A 22,955-nucleotide genomic window follows, 5' to 3' on the forward strand; every position below is an offset into this window, starting at 1 on the left:
TTTACCATAAAAGGTAAAAGCATTGCATCACTCTTTGAATACTGTTGACGATCCCGATGTCTGAAGAGCGCAGGAAACAATGCAGGAAAGTTCCTCCTGTGCTTTTCTTCAGTGCTCACTCCACAAACCTCACAGTGGAGCTTTATTTATATAGGACATGTGTACAGTAAATGTGCAGCAGCAGCACCTAAGTGTTCTTCTTCCCTAAGTATTTTTTTATCTTGTTTCATCATATTTGAAGCTTTTAAAAAGAGGGACATCACATTCTATTTGCAGACTGCAGTCAAAATTGGTTCCAGATCTTTCATAGGCAAGTGGGTAAAGACAAACGTGATATATGCAAGTGTACACAGCAATTTGTCTGGTATGTCTTAATCTCACCTCAATATGTAATTATGTAATTAGTTCCATTAATTTGACAAATTTACTGGTTTTTTGAAGGCTACAAAATAAACTGCATACTAAATTGCCTTACTTTAACTGCTGTTACATCAAATGCTGCTGTAATTCCCTTTACCATCGCTTAACATTTACCACCCTTTGGTTTTCACCAGGATGAGACTGACTGGAATCTGCTAATTTATTTCTATGCTTTCTAAGGTAGACCCAGTTCAGAAAAAATAGAAGGAGGAAAAAAGCTTTATATGAAGGAACTGAATATTATAAATGAGCGTTGTGCAGAAGAATTCTCAGCAGAGTGAACTATGCCTGTGTATATGCAGTGGGTTGGATGGATCTCCTCATTTCACATTTACCCTTGAACACAGAAGTAGTTTAACTTTTTGGTCAAGAATCCTCTTACTTGGTGCTTTTTCCTCATCAATCTGTGTCTCTGTGGCGGGAGCTGAAGCACATTTTGAAAACTCAGGATAGCAGAGAATGCAAGGTTTGTTTTCCATAGGGCAGATGCTGTATGCAACACTTACAGTGTGAGGGCACACAAAGCCTGTGCAAACCTACTCCCTCTCCAGGAGACAGCGTTTCTTGTGTTGAGTCACAGCTTGCAAAGTCAGGGTTTGGGTGCCCTGGGGCAAATTGGAGCGCTGGCTATTGGTCTTGTTGAGCACTTAGGGCTGTTTGTTCCAAAGCCTTGTTGCTACCTTTGATTCAGTGTTTTTCTGAATGATTTGCCTGTGGGAGAACATTTTGTCTGGAAATACTGTGAGTAACCATGAGAAATGCCTCACAAAGGAGGAGGAGATAGTCATAAGGTGATCTCCAGACAATTTCCTTAAGCAGCATTAGATTTTTATGCATGAAAAAAACCCTTTTACTCTTTTTTTTTTACTAGCAAACCTCTTAATTGCTTGTTGTCTGCAATGTGCATGTCAGTGGTGGCAGATGGCACCATTACTTTGGTGCTAGAGCTGGGGTTCAGGGAGATGGGAAGAGCAAAGGTTTAGCCTGCTGCCATAAGATGTAAACAGCACTTTCAGATGGGCACCCAGCGATTTCTGTGTAGGTGTATGTTTTCCTGGTCAATTAGCAGATACATTCCTGTTCCTATCCACTGAGTGACTGGATGTCTACAGATGCCTGAAATTCAAAGAACTCTTCGACCAGTATGAATTTTGCACAGATGACTTCACAAATCTTAGAGCAGCAGCTCCCAAATTTTACTAAACTTCTTATCTGCCATGGAATTTCATCTAGGGCTCAGTTATAAAGGCTGCTGTGAAAAGCCATTATGCAGAGAAAATGAAAAAGTCCAATTAACCCTTGGTAACCCTGCCAGCAAACTTCTCAGAGTGCAGGAAGAGAAACAAAGTGCCCAAAGATTAATGACTTCTCCAGCATTTGTTAATGCAGCAGGTAGAGTTACAAAGTGTGTAGCTTAAGATTTCTAGGTTGTCTTTGCTCCCAGTGTTTTTGTGGTAATGGTTCTGCAGCTGCACATTTACTGTACACACGTCCTATATAAATAAAGCTCCACTGTGAGGTTTGTGGAGTGAGCACTGAAGAAAAGCACAGGAAGAACTTGCCTGCATTGTTTCCTGCGCTGCTCAGACATCGGGATCATCAACAATATTCCAAGAGTGATGCAAGGCTTTTACCTTGTGTGGCAGATCTGCTGTTAGAACATCTTGTTCTAGAATGTGAATGCCTCTGCACCCTGTAAGTGACTAATTATGCTTTGTCTTTTGGACAAGAGAACACTTCATGTTTCTTGAGCTAATAAGGAACAAATTCAAGAATTCAAGTTTGTCCAAGAGTACAAGGAGTCATGAATGAGATCTGAGAGGATAGGTTTGCTTCAGCAGTTTTCTCAAAATTGAAATAAGGTTTTGCAAGAAATACCAAGCTATCCAAAGCATCTTAACCTATAAACCAGGAAATATACTGACATTATTCTGAGAAAAAGACTTAGTTCTGTAAAAATGATGGGAAAACAGAAAACCTGTGCATAAAGATCAATGTGAAGGAAGCCCATTGAGACAGCAGATTGGCAGCTGCAGCAAGTTTTATTTTTCACCTGAACTGAAGACTGTGGTGGGTTTTGTTGGGTTTTTTGGGGCATTTTTCATGTGGCTGTCACCAATAGGCTGCAATCCTAATGTACCTTCAGGCAAATAAGTCCCTCCTGGAAAAACTGTCCTACTTGATTTTGTTTACACCTAATGGTGCTTTTGTTGTGTTTGAAAGGATGGCCTATTCTAAGACAAGAACTTCTGTTATTTGACTTACACACTCTGAAATTAACATTTCTATAACCCAACATTTGTTTTTTTCCCTTCTGACACTAATCAGATCATCTTTGGCAAATTTTACAGCTGATGATTTTGGGCAAGGGCTGCAGTTTAGAATATAAACAAATTTTTAAAAAGCCAGTGTACAAGTATTAAAGTATTAGCATTGTCCTGTCTTAGCACAGAATTTTAAAAATCAGACAAATATCAGCAGCAGCTTTCCCTAGTGCTTCACCATATGTAAGTCAATAATTATTTTAACAAGTAAACAAACTCAGTCTCAACAAACTCTGACTTGACAGTGCCCCCATTTAAAGGTCAGTCAATTCAAGATCTGCAACAGGCTCATACAAGATCTGTACTCCCACGCAGTGGACTGCTCACAGAAAGCGTCCTTGCACTGACATAAGTCATGATACAGCAGAAAATCCACTGTAATGGTGAACTAAGTTACCACCATCAGTAGTATTGGGCTGGCAGGCAGCAACAGGTTCTGGTCTGTGGCTCCTAAAGCAGTTTGAAGCAATGGCAATAGCAGACTTTATCATCATAGCAAAGGACGCTTCTCCTGCACTGATGGCCATAAACATCCCATAAACAGTTTAGGATGTGTAGAATGGTGCTTGGAAGGTTCTTAGGAAACCTGACAGACTAATGGCCCAAAAAATACTCCCAAGATAACATATAAATCTTGAGAAGCACCTGACATTAGACAAAAATTCCTCAGGGGAGCAGTTGCTTTGCTTCCTGAGTGACTTTCTGCTATGTAGCTCCACTAAAGTGTGTACATAGCTGTCTCTGGGTAAAAAGCAGGGCTTGGCAAGAACTTCCAAAGAGAATATGAGTTGTAATAAAACCAAACCTGGGGTGAGATTAAATCACAGCATCCTCCTCATCGTCCCTTTCTAGAAGATTCATATTCTAGGTACCTCCAGCTCTTGGCCTACCATTTCCCATGTGCCTGCTCCTCTGCTGCCATTAAAAAAATACGTATTTCATATATTTCTTATTGGAAGATGCGAAGTATCTATTTGTTTTTCATGATCCAATTTAAATATGAATGGATAGGAAAAGCAGTTATGATCAGTTTTCAGGGCAAAAGAGAACTTATTTTGATACAGATATTGCAGTAAGAAGCAGGTCTGTGATATTTATTTGCCCCCACATTTAACTAATCCAGCTGCCTTATTATGGAGCCAATCTAAGCTTGATTACCAAATGATTAATTATTTAGCTTTTGAGCAATAATCAAGCACTTAAATACAGGCTGCATTGCATCAGAGCCACAGACAATTACAACATGGGCAGGATGAGTCATGGGCAGGTCAGCTCCGGAAAAATGGGGGAACATGTTGGAAGGACAGGACAGAAATGAGGAGAAGAGTAATGGAGAAGTTAAGATCAGTGAAAATGGAAGAAAGAGATGAGGGAAGGAGAAAGTGAAGAACTGTATCTGCACAGGGGAGAGAGCAATGAGAAGCACAGCACAGCACCAGCAGCTGACCGGCCTAGGTGCCAGGACTGGAGAAAACTGTGCTCAGCTCTGTTGTGTTTCCCCTCCCTGTCCCTGACAGAGGAACAGCCCCACAGGAGCACCCTCCACTGGGTCATGGCCAGGAGGATGAGTGAGGAGCTTGTGTTCCAAGGGAAGGCCTGAACACCAGTGAGAGCCTACAGGCATGGCAGGATGCCAGCAGTCATCACAGCCCTTAGGGGCTTGATGGAGTGGAAATTAATTAAAGGGATGGTCTTGCTTTTAATGCACACCACACTACTCAGCATCCAGCAGAGACCTGTATAAACACCGCAGTTCTTGTCACAAAAGCCAATGAAAACTAAAGTAGTATGAAAAGGAATTAATCCAATTCCTAAACACTGTACAGATACTTTAGTGAGATCTTCCTAAAATGAGAAGAGAGACTGCAGATCAGCCTGAAGACTTGTCTCCTGTCAAGGTTCTCTTCGCGGCAAGTATATGTGCAGATTTCATTCCAGCATGCAATGCAAAAAGCCAATAAATAACCAACATAATCTGAAAAGCAAGAACCTGCTGATAAAAGTTCAATTTAAAGAGGAGTACAGGTTTAGTTATTCAAAAAGGAGGCTTTTTAAAAACCCTTTTCCACCTTCAATCTAAATTTGGAACACCAGCATTCACCACCTTTGTACTTCAGATGAGAGGCAAAGTAAGCGGGAACCGAACAGGAAAGGTCATATTTTGTGCATGCCTGTGAAATGACACTGCTTGCATGGTGACAGCAATAGATTTTCCTGCTTTTCCTTCTCAAAATGCATTTACTCAAGTGGGAGTTGGAAATGTTGTTAAACAATATTGCTTTGAAAAACATGGAAAGCACATCTGTATGGATACACAAGGGTTTAAACTGACATAAGTACCAAGCAGCCCCCAAAACAACAAGGGTGAGAGAAAAGCCAGCAAAGTGACACTAACATCCTTTCAGCCTGCACTACCTTGGCTTTGCTGCTCTGTTTTATGGCTCCCCAATGGATGGTGTTTCATGCCTTGCCCCTGTGACCTTGGTTCTACCCAAACATCTCTCACACAGCAGCTTTTCACTTGCTCATCTGAAGTAGGGGCCTGGCAGGAGCCACCCTGCCTGCTCTGCTCATCTGCAGTCACACAAACCATGCCTTTCACCAAAACTCAGAAAGCTTCAGCAGGTTTAGTACCATACTTATGCACATGGGGATTTTGGGCATCTTCTCCAACAGGTCAATGAGCAGAATTGGGCCAAAAGCACCACAGGAAGTCAGAGCAATCCACAGAAGCCCATATTCCTGAGTCTAAGGGTAAGACAGCTTAAACCCAGAGGTTTCTGTTTTGTTTGGAGCCCCTGAGAACATGGCCTGGTTGTGGTTTCTGCAACTGGCAAAGTTTCTAGGGGCCACATCGAGGTCATGTGTCAAACCCCAACCTTACCTCCAGCAATCAAACAGTGTCCATCCAGTGTGAAGGCTCTTCTCATCCTCCCTTAGGATGAGCTGTGTAACAAAAATCCACTCCTCTTCCAGCTGGAGAAGGAAGACGCCCAGGTTGCACAGAAAATGCATTCTTCCTCATAACAGCCAAACTCAGACATACAGTAACAAATCTTCTGGGAAAACTGTTATTCTAAATCACAAAAGGAAAAAGATACTTTACAGCAGGTTGAAAAAATTTTGGTCATTGCATGAATTTTAGACAATAACATTTCAAAGGCAAAGATTTTTTTTCCTAAATTTATCCAGACTGAAAACTCAGCTTTGTAAGCCATTATACCTTCTCCTCAGATATGGAGGAGATGTACTATAAATATTTTCTTCCCTCCTGACTACTTTTTGTTATTTTCTTCTGTTGTAAAACAGTCTGAATATTTGCTGTACTTTCTGGTTCTCAAGAATAGCCTGCCCTGCACCCAAGAAGAAACAACAGATTTTTAAAATTATCTGCACAGCACATGTGTACTTTCTTCAAACCTCTTAGAATTGCACTCATTTGTAGCTTATTAACTCTATAATCAACAAAATCAGTGTATAAATATATATGTGCACTCCATCAGCTGTAAAAAAAATCAATGTTTACATTAATCCAAATTTTCCCCTGTTGCTAAGAAAAAAATCAAATAGCATTTTGAATACACAAGAAAGGAAGGAACATCTACCATTTACCATCTGTTATCCTTTAAAGAGTCCAGAGTTCAGTAATGATAGCAATAGATTTGCTGCCTCCTAACAAACAAACCCCAAGTCTCATTATAAATCAAAGCATAAATCCTTTTAGATATTATGGGATAACAAAATAAAGTCTGCACTCATTTATTAATTCAAAATTGTATTAAGTCATGCAACTGTAGGTACACAAAACAAAGCTGTCTTTGTATATTTTAAATTGCAAACTCAGTTCTCTTTCAGAAAAGAATAACCAGGTCTTCAAGAAAGTCACTCAGCACTGAGGAGGATGATCTTTGCAGACATTACTCATGTTTTCAGGGAATTAACATCAATTCCCTTGAATTCAGAAATGACCAGATTCCTGACAAACAGAACATGAGAGCTGACTACCACTCTGCCTGAAAGTTGACTTTGACAACGTAATCTGTGTTCCTTAACTTTCAGAAAGATGCTTCCCTCCTTTAGTTGTAATCAAGGGTTTCTTAAAAAAAAAAAAACAAAAAAAAACCAAAAAAAACAAAACCCATAATAACACACTGGCTTTAATTTTTCTTGTAGTGACCCACAAAGTGAAACATCAGTCAAAGCTGGGATTTACAGATGACTTCTCCTGTATGTAAACACAGCAGCAAAAATATCTGTGGGTTTCTAGATGAAGCAATCCCAGTCTCACAGTTTCCCAACCTGAGCAGTGAGTGACAGTGTGTTTTGACAGCTATTGCTACAGACTGCCTTAGTCATGTTGACCCTGCCAGAGCTGCATCACCCCAGAGCATTCCTACTGGGGCCTCCAAAAGAGGCCGCTTAACTCCTTCATGGGGAGAGCCCTTAGCCCTGCTCTGGCTGCACTTTTGCTGTTTCCTGTTGTCAGGCATTGCTGTACATCCCTGTGTGCTCTGGGGGGAAGTGGAACAGGCTGACCACACTGGCACATCCAGCAGTCACACCTGCTGTCATCCCCTCTGCTCGTGATGGCCTGAAAGATGTGCTTCACATAAGCAAACATTATTACACACCTCTGCAGCTTTGGAGCAGTGATGCTCAGGGCCCTGTGCACCACTTATCCAGAGTGCAGAACCAAGGCTCTTCTGATTTTCATAGCCAGAGAGCTTTCCTGTGAAACATTCAGGGGATACAGCTTGTCATCTCTCAGTGATTCTCAATGGAACAAAACATGGACTTGCCAGGACCTTGCTGCTCTCTGGATGATGAACATGGGAAGTCTTCTGTGCAACAAGTCTATTATTGCTTCAATAACAGCCAGCAGAGCCTGCTTTCTCCTGGGGTACAGCAGCTCATGCTCATTGAACTCTCTTGCTTCTGCTGTTCATCAGCATCCAAATTCATACTGAATTCCCAGTGTGCTAAAACTTAAGGAAAAAAACCCCAGTATCATGAGTACTATGTTCAGATGTGGGGAAAAAAAAAAACAAACAAAAAAAGGCACAGAGGAGTTCTGGATGTCTTGTGCAACTGCAAAATTCATGTTGCAGGTCAGGACATAACATCTAGGACCTGGTACCTAATGTGATTCCCATACTACATGCTAAACCACACAGCAATGTTCGTCCTTTATGAAGCTGCCTTGTTAAACAGTTATGATTGCATAAGATTTCACCATTGGCCCCTTTTCATTAAGAACTAAAAATGCTCATGGAATAGATGTGTCATTCCAGCTGCCCTGTAAAGACATTTGTCCTGGATTTGAAAGCACTTTGCATGCTTCCAGTGGCCAATGTTCTCACTTTTCCACTACCACGTTTTTACATCACAAGATTCTCTTAAAATGGATATAAATCTTAATTATATAAAGTGTAATGCAGATGAAAATTGGGTACGAAGCATTTAGCTATGGTCAGCACTTGCAGTTATGTACTTGGGAACAGCACCTTGGGAATGCAGAGATGTACAGTTGCCTCAGTGAACGGCACCAGGTTCCCACAAGCAGATTGTCACTGCCCTAAACAGAACTGTTTTCCCCAGATCCAGCCTTTGCTCCAAGGCTCCAGTTCCATTTCATACCCCACAGGCAGCTTCTTCAAAACACAGAAAAACAGCAGTCCAAGCCTCCATGTAACTACGAAATTAGCAACAGGAAACTAAGACTGATTTCTTATCTCAAACTCCTTTACAGATATCCACGACACCTGCTTAGTTTGTCTACTCCTATACTTAAAATCTGGAGGCTTCTTCCTCATAACTGGCAGATTTTTTTTTAAATGCAAGCCACGTCAGGTGAATTTGAATATCTTTTTAGGGTTTGTAGTGCAATGTGAAAGATATTTTGCCTCAGAGATGACTACCAAGTGAGATGCCTTATCATGATACAAGTTCTGAAATTAATCACTGCTTCTGGATTTGCCCAGTCTCTTGCTTCATGCCCCAGCTGCATCCTGCAGTATGAAATCTTCAGCAGTACGTCACTTAACCTTGGCAGTCACTTTCCTGGGGAGGAAAAAGTAGGATAGAGAAGGAAAAACTTATATTCCCCTGAAAAGTTTCTCTATATAAAGAATTCTGGACATATAGGAGTGTATTCAGCTTCTAGCATGAAGCCAGAAAACAGGAAGTGCACCCCTGGTTTCTGTGCTGTAGCTGCCTTCATGCAGTGCACTCTGATTACATCCTTACCCTTTTTTATTTTTAGTCCTTGCATTTCTTCTCAGAAACAGTGTGAAACTGTTAAGTGCTATAACAATGCATATCCTCTGATTGGTAAAACTACAGCTGTCACAGACTCCCACTGTTAATGGCTATGATTTAACTTTTGGTTGTTTTTTTCTTTTTTACTTTCCCCTTCAAGCTATCCCATTTGGCAAACTCCCTATTCTGGAAGTAGATGGAGTTATCATTCACCAGAGCCTGGCCATGGCAAGATACCTTGCCAGAGAAGCAGGTAATGTATCTCTGACTATTTTCTTTCTCTCCTCTGAGCTCACATTTATTGTTCAGGTAAAAATCCATCCACAGTAAAAACAGAAACAAACCAACAGCCTGGCAAGCCTAACCATGCAGAAATCAACACTAGCATGGCAAAAATGAAACTAGTGCCTGGGATTTGGGCTGACTTCTCCAGCCAGTACACTTTATCCACCTGTCCCTGCATGAAAGAAAGCACATACCTGTGGTTTCCCTAGAGAAAACTGCCCTGGCAGCCTTAAAGCTCAACTTTGCCCTGCCAGGCTAACCAGAGAGATGACCAGGAGGAGGAGGTTTTTGGAAGCATTAGAGATTATCACAGCAGGCAAAGAAATCTGAAGCAGATTTAGACAACAATTCTGGGCTAGCAGAGAGATTAGAGATGTTGACATCACTTGCATCTTTAAATACTTACATGCTGTGGAAGTACACAACCAGTTAGATGAAATGATAGGAGACTTAGTGTTGCAAGTAATCAAAGAGAGTGGCCAGGCTTTGCTTCAGGTCAAAGAGCTGTCATTCAACACCATCTGCAAAACTGGTCTGGCTGAAGGCAGATGTGCCCATGCTGGGCATCAGCAAATTGAAAAGGGGGGCTGGGAAGCAAGTACCATTCTACTTTTTTTTACACTGTGAGCAAATGGATGTAGCCTGCCTTTCATAATATCTCCCATTTTCTAACTGAGGAAGGAAGCAGAAGTTCATAGCATTATTCTTCAAGGCACTAACACAACACATTTCAAGAGTGTCTGCAATACTCTGTCCCAGCCCATTTCCTTCAGCTTTGGTACAACCTACTCCTTGCAAGAGAGGAGAATGAGGAAAGCCCACCTGGTGATAAAAAACAGTGGGAAAACCTGCCTTCCACCCAAGATTCCTGCCTCCCTGGCTCCTGTAGGGAGGCTGATCTGGAACCATGCTCCTTTTTCCAGTCTGAAGTTCAGATTTTTTTTGATTGACTTGCACCAGTGACAATGGCTTGGGATCTGGAGCACATTTCGACCATGATGGGCTCTTCCCAGAATTAGTCATGCTGTCAGCTACAGGAGGAAAAAAAGCCATTCATGGAAGGGAAATGATATCTTTTCAACTTCATAGTGAAAACTTGCTAGTTCTGTCATTAAAATGAAGAAATGGCATTTTTAGGTGCCCGACACCAAGAGCTCATAGCTGAAGGATCACAGAACCTGAGGTCCAAGAGGACAGGCATAGCCCTCACCTTCAAAAGCACAAAGTTTCAGTAAGGGAGATGACCTGTCAGAGGTAGGGCATGCAGTCTGTGACCTGAACCTGCCTGGAGGTGAAAGCATAGGTCTGTGAAGTGACAGCTAGGGAGAAAAAGTAGAGACATTAAGAGAACTGCAGGAAAGCCAAGGAACTACAGGGGAGAAAAGCAGATTTGTAAACAAAACAAAGCTTGGCTGAGGTCCCTGATTACAACGAAAGAATAAAAAGTAGGCAGAATGTCATGAAAACTTTCTGAATGGGGCTGAGAATATAGGGAAAGAGAAAGCAGACTCTCACAAGTGCACTTTTGGAGAATGTGTTGACCAAAATGGAAAGACCATGAGATGGAGAAGGATGTGGAAAACTGGGATGGACAAAGATTAAAGGAAAGCAATTTGTGCTGACCCTTGCTGAATGTGTGGTGGAAAGCAGAGACGATACAGAAACAATGTTCAGGCTGGGGGCTCAGGTAATGGATAGAACAACTCAATACTTTGGGTGGCTGTACAAGGCTAGAACTGGAAAAATCAAAGGCAGATACAATTGCACCTAGATGCAAAGAGTGAAATCCACATTGTTAGCTTCAAAAAGACCTGGAGAAAATGTATGTTTATGAAAATATTCACAATTTACCTTTGGGGCATCAAATATTCCTTCTGCTACTGTCTCTAAGGTCCCTTCATGTGCTTGCTTCCCGCAGGTGTGGCAGGCCAGACGCCTGTGGAACAGGCTTTAGCTGATGCCATTGTGGACACCATCGATGATTTCATGACACTGTTCCCTTGGGCAGAGAAAAATCAGGACGTGAGAGTAAGCCAATCATTAATTAAACAAAGATGGCTTGTAAGCCAGAATCCTGTATCTGAGCATCTGCTCTGGAGACACTGATGGGGGTCAGCCACTGGGTTCATCACCTCAGCTCAGCAAGGCTGACTCTGTGGTTCTTCCTTGAGGCTGATCCCACCTCCTCCTTCAGCAGGTTGTTCTCACCCTTGTTAGAAACTCTGAGGCCATCAGCTTGAACCAAGGATGGGCCTACACCAAACTGCTCTTCAAAAGGGCAAAGACAGGACCCTTCCACCCCAGCTGGCACTGTGGAATTCCTCTCTCTTGTTGCAAGGAGCCTATGCTCAAATCTTTCTGCCAACTCAATAAGATAAATAGCCCTTTAGTGTTTCCGCATTTTGATTTCTTCTAGGTGTTCAGTAAGTATCAGTGTTCAATAACATCACCTGCCAGGGATGACTGCTTGTCAGGACAGCAGGCACTGCTAATCAGGGCAGGGAGCACAGCCCTCACCGTGCTTTTCAGATGTCACAGCTCACCTTGGTCCTCTGCAGTGCTTCTGACACCAGGCTGTGGTGCCATGGCTACTTTAACACACAGTCACAGGCTTGTCCTACAGCATTTGGAGTTCCTTTGGCATCAGGCCAGTGCCTCTCACCAGAATCCCAAAAGCAAGCACACAGATCAGTTTGCTGGGAGACAAAGGTAATGGATGATTTCACTCCAGCATTACAAAGGCTCTGCACAGCTCTGCCCCTAGCAGACAACCTGACCCTCTTATGGAAATGGAGGTGTAACAACAGCTCTCACCATAAACTGCCAGTGAGCCACCTTCCATTTGTTCAAAGGCAACAATTCAGATCATTATCTGAAATGCTTAATATGGTATCTTATTAGGGTTATTATTGTTAGAGTATCTTATCATTAGGTAATGAGATACCCATTATTAGGGTATCTTATTGCAGAGAACACAGAGTAAAAAATGGTGCTCCAAACCCATAATGAATAAAGAAACAATATGAAAGTACTCTGAAGTCTTGCCGGGGAAAACCTGAAATTTGGAGGTTTAGTACTTAAAAGTGTGAATTACTTACATGTCCAAGTGATTTCCTTAAGTTTCCTTGTTTGGGGAGGGTAAGCTGACTCATGAGTTTTAATCATTTCAGAAGAGCCACATTCCACCACATGTGCTGGTGGCAGAGTCAGCTCTGCTGCCCTTCCATGGGGAAGCTCCTGTTGTAACTCCTGCGTGTACCCAAGCACTTCTCCAAAAAAGGACCCAGATCGTGTCACCAGTGATTAATTTAAACGGGAAGAGCTGGCAGCCAACCCAAATGTGCCAATCCGCACGTATTCATGCTAAATTATGTGCTGGGGCCAAGGATGGTCGGGAATCTCACTTTCCCACGCTCCCAACATTGTCCTTCCTCCCCCTCTCCTCCCGGATCCGCTGCCACCACCTTGTGGTCAAAAAGGCATCTCAGGTCGCACCAGGCCAGATTTAAGTTTTGATTTTTGTTTGAAGCCAAAACTCCTCCCCAGGCCTGACCAGTGCTCACAGGAACACACACCCAGGGAATGGTGAGAGGATGTGTTACCTCCATCTAGCCAGCAGCAAAGAGAAGTCTAAGCAAACCAGGGGAGCAGAGCTGGAAGCTGCCCGTGGAAGTTCCCTCCGTACCAGGCACAGACTCCCCCTTCACCCCACGTTCCCCAAAACACAGCTGGCATTGCAAAGCTTTGCACCCACCACTGCAGAGCTCCAGGGTTGAGAAGAGCAGGTTGTGCCACTCCAGAAGAGGGATCTTGGTTGTCCCCACCAGCTTCACATCTTGGCTCTGCACTCCTGTACTTGGGGAACGCTGTTACCATCACAATCACACAACAGCTTGGGGTTTTCTTTGCAGGGTAAAACGGTGGGGAGGGGATCAGTTACCTAAAAGAAAGGAAATACTACAACCCAGGGCACAGATATGAGATTTCTGGACTGCAAACTCCCAGCTGATACTTTCAGTCACCTCATCCAGTTACTAAGCTCTTAACGAAGCAAAAAATTACGTCAAATCTTTGATCATGCCTGTAGAAACACTGATTTTATTTCAGCCTGCATTTAGGTTTCTGCCTCATCTAATTTTCTTTTTTCACCTGTTAAAGCTGTAGAAATAATTCCATTCCTGTACACCAGTGCTTATTTACCCAAGCCTGAGCGTGTTCCTCCAAAATTAGGCCAAGCACAGTAACTGCAAAAACTGTGCCATGTGAGTTGACCAGATGATCACAACAGTCTGCAGCCTTAATTATTTCCATGCAGGTGAGAAAAGAAAATCAGAAACCATTTTCCTCACCAAAGAAAACAGCTTAGCCTTTTAAAAGCAGCCTTAAGCCTTTCTGCTATGGGGAACAGCCTGTAGAGAACCACCGCCATAACCTCACTAAGGCCGGAGCCTTTAGCTCATCCTTTAAAAACAAGTTTTAGCCACCTTAAATCTTACTGCTGTAGGGACAAAAAAGCAAAATAACATGAACATTAAAGCTCAAAGATAAATCAACCCCACCAAAAGCTCAAAACCCAAGTTCCACATCTCCCATAAGAAAGGTTGATAAGCAAAGATAACTGACCAGCATCTGACTGACTGCGTGGAAAGACTGAGCACAAGGGATTCTGGAAATCTGAGAGTCTGCACACTAGAAAAGATGACATTCAAAAGAGTCGCTTAAAAATTGCTATGAGACATTAGCAATCTGTCTTGCAGCTGGATTCTTCCCAAACCTATGGCTGAGCTCCTGCCTTGCCATGGCTGCGTGCTTTTCTGTTAGCACATCACCACAAATATCATGTCAGCATCAAGGAGCACTCAGGTGTTCATTAAGGAATTGGCTTTAAGTCATGGCTCAGCAAGCCATGAATGCCATGTTTTGGTATCTAACCCTAATCTTTTTCATATTTCAGCTTTCATAAATAATAAAACCTAAAAAATTCAGTTTTGCTGACTGCTGTGCATCTATGTTTTGCTCTTCCACCAGAAAAAAGCATTTGATGATATCCTCACCAACAAAGCACCTGAGCTACTGAAAGATTTGGATACTTTCTTAGGGGATAAGCAGTGGCTGGTGGGGAATTCTGTAAGTATAATTTTTGTTTCTCCCATTCCCATCAGATTGCCAGAAAACTCAAGTAATGGCCTATTGCTGAATTTCTGGGTTTCATGTCAGGCCATGAAGGAACTCTCCCCACACTCTGAGCCCTTTATTCTTACCAATACACAACTGGTTGCTTAATTGCAAAGTGAAAATTGTTTTCCACAATATTAGAAAAGTGAGGCAAAACAGGACTAGGATCTGCATTTTCTAAAGCAGAAAATGCATGTTCATAAGTACGTTGACACAAAACATTTTAAATGCCCTTCTTTGAACTTGTGAACATAAATTCATGACTACACAGAACCCTGTTTATCATCACTGACTTATTTATAAGGTAATACAAAAAAACCTCTGTATAAACATTGTACCTTTTTTACCCCAAACTTCTTTCTGCAGCAGTTTCAGCAGGAAAGACTAATATTGTAACACAACTAATATTTGTAGCCAGGACTTGATTTGAACCAATATTTACTGAAGTCAAGCCTTGCCTTGGAACCTAACTACTAGCCCTGTAATAATGGGCTTTAAAAAAACCCCAACCCCAAAAGGAAAACTTTAAACAGATAAATTCAGTTTTTGGGAATTGGTCCTGGCTTTTGAGATTACCAACTAAAATTTACTGTTTTCTGTCCCATTTCCACTAGGTAACATGGGCTGATTTCTACTGGGATGTGTGCAGTACAACACTTCTGTCCTGTAAGCCTGACCTGGCAGACAAATACCCCAGGCTTTTGGCTCTCAAGGAGAGAGTGCAAGCACTGCCAGCAATTGCAGCCTGGATCCAGAAAAGGCCAAAGAGTGTAATGTAGATCAGCTGCTCAGAGAAACAAATGCTTCTTTAGTTTTCAATGTGACAAACATCCTAAGTTATCAACTTCTAAATCATTTAAATTAACTTCAGATGGCTGTGCTGTATCAAATCAAAATCTACCACTTGTATCCACTTGCAAGAGAATCTAAAATACTGATTTAATAGAGAAATAAATATTGATTCACAGAAGTGTGGTTGCAATCACATTCTCCCTCTACTAACACAGTGCTTCATCAAACCAAATCATGTTTTGTGAACTCTTAAAAGGGAAAAAAATATTAATACCCCTTCATGGAGAAGTGCAATCTCAACAACATTTTGCCTACTGCAGTCTTCCAGTCTAGAGGAAATCAAGTTAAAAAGAGAGGGCACATGTGTGGAACACTAAGCAAAAAAAAAAAAAAAAAAAAGAGAAGTAAAAAGAGCCACTTCATCAGTAAAATTCAATGGCCTAAAAAAAGTGCTTGAGAAGCTTGAGGTTTATGCTGTGCCCCTGAAAAAAAACAAATAAAAACCTCCAAAACAAGCCAAAAAGCAGTTGTCCAGCTGAGCTGGGGCCCACACCAGCAGCAGTTCTCCATAAACACACCAGCTGCAAAAACATTTAACAACTTGGTACCTATGCCAATAAGTAGGAGAGACAAACTGAGGGTCAGTGGTGGCAGCCAGGTTTAGAACTAATGAAGGGTTTGCTCTTCCAGGACTGGAGAAAAGGCAGGTGGAAATCTTGGCAATGTAGACTGCTGTGGATGAAAGTGATTTACACAAACTCAAGGGGAGACAAGTGCTTGTGAGAGGTCTCCATTGTGTGGTGTAAGCAGAAAAACCACAACAAACTTGGGCAACACTCCATGCTGGAAATCGCCACTTTGGGGAAGTGTTTCCCTTCACATTTACTTTCCCCTCCCACCTCAAGTATTATTTCATTGCATCATGAGTGATGCCAAACAACCCCTCAGAGAGACAACTCAGGTATTGTCAGAACAGAAAGAAACAACCTTTACTCATTCCCATCTTCACCTGCTTTGCAACTCCCTGTGTGCTTTGCTCTGGCCCTTCATACACTTTTCCTTCTTTAGCTCCCAAAACTCCTCTCTTCTTCAGCAACTGACTCCAGAGAGTGGCTCTGTGCTCTTTTCCCTCTGTACATCTTTCCCAATCAGAAAACCAGAACCACAGAATAGTTGAAGTGACCTCTGGAGGTCATCTGGTCCAAGCCCCTGCTCACACAGGGCCACCTAGAGCCAGCTGCCCAGGACTGCATCCAGTTAGTTCTTGGCTATCTCCAAGGATGGCGGCCCTGCCATCTCCTGAGACCCCAGCTACAAACCGTAGGAACAGTTACAAGGAGGAAGGGCAGAGTTCCACAGCACCTGCAGACAGATACTGACCCCAAGGGTAACCACTGCTCCTCCAGAGCTCAAAACAAAAATCCCAGACACATCCAGAACACCACACACAACCCACCCTGAAGGGCAGGGATCTTGTTTCAATCCACACTGGAACTAAGCAAGTGAGAACACACAGGTACAACTGGATAAGATTTGGGTTAGCATCGTGCTCAACAGAAACACACACCCTAATAAGCTGTAGCATTAAACACCAGTGGTTCTCTGTTAAATCCCACTATTTAGCTCAGCAGAACCAGTGGAAATAAAGAAGCATGGAAAACTGTTTCTTACCCATATCCCTTCTCAAACAATAGACTACATCCTCACCTTGTTTCAGTTGTGCATTTTGGAACAGACAGCACAGCCACAGAACATTTCTAGGAAAAGCCAAGCAGTTGAGTCCAGACTTGGAAAACAAGTTTTGGAAAAGCTTTAATTTCCCCACCATTTTGAATTTGCCGAAATCATGTACAGTTGACCACAATACCCACAGACTTGACCAAACCATTTGGCAGGAGTTCTGTTTTTACAATCAATACCCTCACACTACTGTAATTAGAGTATAATGACACACTGGTAATTAACTACTGCTGGACAAAGCCAGGTCAGTTCAAATGGAACATTCCAGCTGGTTTGAGAGCTAATTGATTTTTAACATGCACATTATCATCCCTCACCTGCCCCAAACCACTGCAACCACAAAAACATTTTGTCAATCTATGGAATTTTATTGGAACAAGTTGATACAAAATCAGTACGTACATCAAATGAACCAAAACAAGCAGAAACAGACTCGAGCATTGTCAAATAAGGCACGTATAAAAAAATCTACACGCAGAATCCAGTGAAACAGACAGTTTATATATATATATATATTTGGAGGTAGAAATAATTACAAAAATACTGACAAATCTTAAGCAGTAGCAGATTTGTTAAAACAATTACTACTTCGGTCCCCATTTTCAAAATTGATCTGTAAAACCTTTATTTAGCATCTGAGGTTGGCACATTTGGGTCATTTATGCTTTTAAGCATCAAAAGAATGCTATTGGTGTTAAAAATTTTCAATATCATGAGCAATAAAACAAAGAAACTACAAAAAGTTATAAATGTTCATAAAACTCCTGGTCAACAGTAATGTAAGAGTCCTTGGGATATCTCATCACATTTCTTCCTTGAATTTCACAACATATTTACATTTTAGAGACCCAATGAAGCTTTCAATAGCGTGGCTATATCTGCTGGAATGGTTCCTTCTTCTCCTGAGGAATAAAGAGAAGCATTAGTACAGCTTATAATATTTTACATAGATAAAAGCCTACATCCCCCAAACTAGTAAAAAAATCCTCTGCTTGTAGGACTTGGTTGCTGATTTCTGGGTCAGACTCAGAGGGCATCTCCTGTCAAATCAAAAACAGCCAGCAAAAATACATCTTTCTAGTTAAACATAAAAAGCCCCAAACAAAAAAAGGCTTGTCTGCATGAAGAACATTCTTTTTTTCAGAGTAACATATTGCAGCTTTAATTTATTTAAGTGGTCACCATTATGTGCAAGACACCCACCTGATTCTGCTGCAGTCATATCTTGTTCTAACTTCAATTTCTGTTGGCTGATTTTGAGCATGGTTTCTTCAATAGTCCCCTTACTGATGAGCTTTATGACTTGTACTTCTCTGAAAAACGACAAAAAAATCCATTTGACTGGTTTGGATTAATGTAAAAGAGAAGGATGCTATGACTTGGCCCAGCTGGCTGGGGTTTAAAGCAAGGATGGGGAAATGAATCAGAGGGCAATATAAAGAGCTTCTAGATTTTTCTCTGGAATAACTGTGCTCTGTATTGCCAGAAAATGCATTTTCTCCAGCACTGCCAGCCACTGCAAATATCTGGACAGTCACAAAAATATCCATTAATATAAACAAGTCCAATTCCCCCTATTTCCCTTTTACTGTTGAATACAGTTGAAATTCCATACATTCTATGGTTTCACTCTCTAGGATAGGGTGACACTTAAAAGCTTAGAAGTCTCCTGAAGAGAACAAACAGCTTGGCCAGATAGTCCCAAAGAATTCAGATCTACCTTGGAATAGTTCTCAGCACCAGAAATTTAAGAATTATGCACAGTTTGAAAGTTATAGTGAACTAGGAAAAGGAAGAAAGTGTAAATAAAGGTTTGTTCTGCCAGCAAAATGGACTAAGACTATTATAGTTCCTAGCTCCCACACAACCCACAGCTGCTCTACACAAGTCTCTGCTCAGAACTTTTAATGAAAATTAATAAATAAATAAATAAATATTGTCCTTTTAGCCTCCTTTGAGAGCTCTCCTCCAAGGAAAACCAAGCACTGTAATTTGAAGAAGTCTTACCGTGTCTGCCCCACTCTGTGGCACCGGTCTTCAGCCTGCTTATCGTTGTAAGGGTTGCAGTCAATGTCGTGAAGGATAACAACATTGGCCGAGGTCAGATTGATGCCCAGGCCCCCAGCTTTGGTGGACAGAAGGAATACAAATATACCCATGTCTGTATTGAACTCATCTATCAGATGTATCCTGCAGAACACAAGACACCATGCATCAGGCCTTGGAAAACACTCCACACCGGCTCCAGAGCTGAACACAGAAGTTGGGATGGTCTTTTGGAAGAGAGGGCAGTGGCACTGCACAGCAGCTCCAAAGTACAGATGTTATGCAGCAGGAAAAAGGTACCAACAGTCTTCTGCAGTGACCAGAGAAATAGAGTGACAGATGGATAGCAAAGAGTGAAAAGAGGGTTTGAAAAAGATTTGTGATGATCACAGAACACAAAGAGTCAGTGAGAGGACAACGCAAGACTGAAATGAAATGAATGGAGAGGCAGGGGATGAATTTCGCTTCATGACAATCTCTTGTACTAAGTGCACATGCAAGGGCAGAAACAGGTATCAGCTCTACATGGGAAGTTACACCACAGCAAGAATGACAGTTTTTTTGAAATGAAGGAAAAAGCATCCAAAAAAAAAGAAAAAAATCTTGAAAAATTCTGTCTTTTAAAAAGAAAGAAAACCAGTTCAGCTCAAACAAGAAAAGCATTGAAACATTTTCAGCTGCAGGGACAGACAGAATGGTTTGTCCTAGAGAAACAAAGGAATGTATCTGCCTATTGTGAAAGAGATACACTCTACTTCCAAGGAATAGCCACAGGAGTTATGACAGGCTGACACAGAAATCAAATACAACAGGAACTGCTGAAGACATATTTTTCATTTCCATGGCTAAGACTGTTAACCCCACCACCTAAACCTCATCTTTCAGCCTCAGCCTTACTAAGGTGATCTGAAATTCAACATTAAACACCTTCTGTGGTCAGTGTCCAGTGAGCACAGACTTCTGTACTGGAAAACAAAGGTAAGGATCCAAAGTCACCTCCCCTTCTCCAACACATTCTCTCATTTTTGCCAAGAGTCACATACCTCTCTGAAATTTGTGTTTTTCCATCCAGCCTAATGTATCTATGTTGCCAGTGTTTTAGAAAAACTTCCAAGATGTCCAGCATCATAGTGAACTGGCTGAACAACACAACTCTGTCACCCTGAAAAGGACAAAGCAAAGCAAAAATTTTGAAACGTGTCAACTATGAAGCATAAGAATTCTTTATTGATGCAAATATGTCATTTTACTGTCACAGAATCCCTGTTTTCCAAAATAAAAGACTAAGCTGAATATCATCAAGTCCGGATTGACTTGCAGTGCAGATTCCATATCCATAGTTCTGCTGCATTAATTCACTGTCTGCTATTGCAGTAATATTTTAATTACTTTGTACTTAGGTGGCTCAAACAAATCACATATCCAATGCATAAGCAACAGATCACTTAATGCATAAACATCAAAATACTTCATTCAAAACTTAAATTTAAATATTTCATGTAATACACAGAGTAGCCCTATTTTGTCTGAAATAGTCAGATCCACAGCACCCCCCTGCTCAAATTCAGGATACTCTGAAGCAATATGGGCACACAGTTATTTACAAAATAAACCTATTTGAATCTCTGGGCAGGGCTTCAAGCAGGGACCTCCTCCTCCCTTTCCACGTAACACTCACATGATTATTCTAATGTAATACAGTTATTCAATTGCCAAGAGAACGTCCAAATCCATGAGGTGTGAAAATTATGCAAGACCCCATATATTAATAGAGTAGTTAACTTGGGATGAATACTCTGAAACCTAGTAAATTGGGAAAATTTATTTCAGCTGTCTCTAAAGTGATGTGCATACTCAGGGCTGCACATTAAAAGCTGCAAGTGTTGCTTCTCAATTCTGCACATGCACTAAGTTACATTGTCAAACTCCACAGCAAAGCAACTGGGTTGCATAGAGAGCTGGCAGATATTAATTTAACCAGTTATTTAGAGACACTCTTTGGACACGAAAAAGCTTCAGCCATCTGTGATACCTTCTCTTTGAGGTCAGAGAGAATGTGTTCCAATGCTCTAAACTTTCCAGAGTCCAGGATCTGATCCACATCTAACATGAAGTCATTGATGTGAGAATATTGCTTACAAAGCACGTGCAGCTCAAAATCTGTCATTACTGCCATATCTTCAAAGATAAGGTCAGGGTTAGCATCACAATGTGTGGGTTCCTATTAGCAAAAACAAAGGGAAATAATGCAATACACAACCTCACCAGAGAACTAAAAACAAAACCACCCCAATAACATCCATAACCTCTGCAAGAAAAAAGTAGCACACCTAGACATGGACAAATGCTAGAGCTTGCCTCATGCAAGCAATGAAAGAGGAAATCTCAACTTCAGGTTTATAGGAGAGGATAATTACTTCACAGTTTAGCTCTCACAAGCACTTATACTGCCAAAAACTTGAGAAGAATATGCTAAACCTTCATAAAAATTACCTATTTCCCAAGCCCTATGACCTTTTACCCCTTTTATCAGACCTCTTCCCCTGAAGACACATTCCCTAAAAGGGAGGTCCAATCCTTGGATAGATGGTAGAAGACATGGAAAGCCCAGCCCAAGAGGTAGGGTGGGTAGAGGGATGCCATGCCTGGAAGAAAGAAGAAAAAAAAGCCACATCTGGACAGTATGATGGTAGGGGAGTAAAAAGGAATAAAAATCTTTCACTGGGTCACTTCTTGCTTCCCCAAGCTTGTCTGGGGGGGTTTCACTTTAAAACAAAGCTGAAGAATATTCAAAGCCAGCTGCAACATTTTTAGAACACCTGCTGCATGCTGAGATTTTTTTTTATATTTTAAACATTACCAACAATTTTCCCAAGCTCCTCAGCTATTAACCCCTTACAAATTAAAAAAAAAATCCTTAACAGATCAAACTTAGGCCTTCCGTATTTTACTTCTGTACTACTCAGTTCTTGCTACTTAAAAAGCTACTAGACTCAAGTGCCCACCTAAAATTTTTTCCATAAACACTTCGGGTTCAAATTCTGGGGTGGAAGGAAGAGGTGCTAAAGCAGAGTTTATGAAAAGGAGATAATTGCAGACCCACAACTGTTCTCTCCATTCTGATGATACAAAAATCAGTGTTAAATACCTACAGAGCTTGATTAGAGCACTGAATAGATGCAGAGAAATAAAAAGCAGCAACAATGAATGAAGTATGGCAAAGACACATTTTTGACCAGAAGCCTGACAACAAAACACACAAAGAAACAAGTGTGCACTAGAAATTCTAAGCAATAAAGGATTGCTTCTGAATCTCATCCCCTTACCTTGAGCATGAGGGTGGACATTGTCCTGAGCTTTTCATTTGTGTAGTACTGACGATGCAAAAGTGGGTGATTGGCCATTTTTCTAAGTTGCATCATTGCATTTCCCATATCAGAGTTTTTCTCTGTAAACAAAGAAGGCATCTTTGAGCTACTATAGAAAAGAACCATCTGAAACACTTACTTTTCTCAGCAGAGCTTTGTTTGCAAGAACTCAGTTTGAAAATTCACCTATTACCTGAACTTCAAACAAATTCATAGAAGGGATATAGACAGTTCATGAGCATTAGACATTTCTACAAAGCAAAGACTGTAGTCATGTTCAACATATGTCTCAGCATGACAAAATCCACCGAAAGGAAACGAGGCCCTTACATACCATTACTGTTAATGGTTTTCTTGAGCTTGTTTAAAAGAGCCAAGTAGAGTTGTTCCTGTTTATCAGACATGGCACACAGTTCAATGAGATCTTTTTTGGGAGGTAGTTGTTTAAGGACCTGACAAAACAAAATGATACCAGATAAAATCTGTATTGTCCTGAACCATCAGTAATTCTGCACTGTCTTGTAGCTGTTATGAAACTCTGGTAATT

General features: G+C 41.4%; 2 protein-coding genes across 2 annotated transcripts in view; one reads left to right on the plus strand and one right to left on the minus strand.

The window, feature by feature from the left end:
• The window catches only part of HPGDS (hematopoietic prostaglandin D synthase), a 29,579-nt gene extending 14,147 nt beyond the window's left edge, over positions 1 to 15,432 (plus strand). Inside the window, exons 3-6 of the mRNA XM_058803988.1 lie at positions 9,163 to 9,255; positions 11,206 to 11,315; positions 14,316 to 14,414; positions 15,077 to 15,432. Coding sequence (XP_058659971.1) covers positions 9,163 to 9,255; positions 11,206 to 11,315; positions 14,316 to 14,414; positions 15,077 to 15,241 — 467 coding nt within the window. The 3' untranslated portion in view covers positions 15,242 to 15,432. The remainder of the gene's footprint in view (positions 1 to 9,162; positions 9,256 to 11,205; positions 11,316 to 14,315; positions 14,415 to 15,076) is intronic.
• Positions 15,433 to 17,176: 1,744 nt separating this feature from the next.
• The window catches only part of SMARCAD1 (SWI/SNF-related, matrix-associated actin-dependent regulator of chromatin, subfamily a, containing DEAD/H box 1), a 40,660-nt gene continuing 34,881 nt past the window's right edge, over positions 17,177 to 22,955 (minus strand). The window contains exons 18-24 of the mRNA XM_058803204.1: positions 22,743 to 22,860; positions 22,367 to 22,488; positions 21,073 to 21,261; positions 20,084 to 20,202; positions 19,002 to 19,184; positions 18,198 to 18,307; positions 17,177 to 17,896 (exon numbers count right to left, since the gene is read on the minus strand). Coding sequence (XP_058659187.1) covers positions 17,835 to 17,896; positions 18,198 to 18,307; positions 19,002 to 19,184; positions 20,084 to 20,202; positions 21,073 to 21,261; positions 22,367 to 22,488; positions 22,743 to 22,860 — 903 coding nt within the window. The 3' untranslated portion in view covers positions 17,177 to 17,834. The remainder of the gene's footprint in view (positions 17,897 to 18,197; positions 18,308 to 19,001; positions 19,185 to 20,083; positions 20,203 to 21,072; positions 21,262 to 22,366; positions 22,489 to 22,742; positions 22,861 to 22,955) is intronic.

This window comes from Ammospiza caudacuta, chromosome 4 (assembly GCF_027887145.1).
Source record: "Ammospiza caudacuta isolate bAmmCau1 chromosome 4, bAmmCau1.pri, whole genome shotgun sequence".
Lineage (NCBI taxonomy): Eukaryota > Metazoa > Chordata > Aves > Passeriformes > Passerellidae > Ammospiza > Ammospiza caudacuta.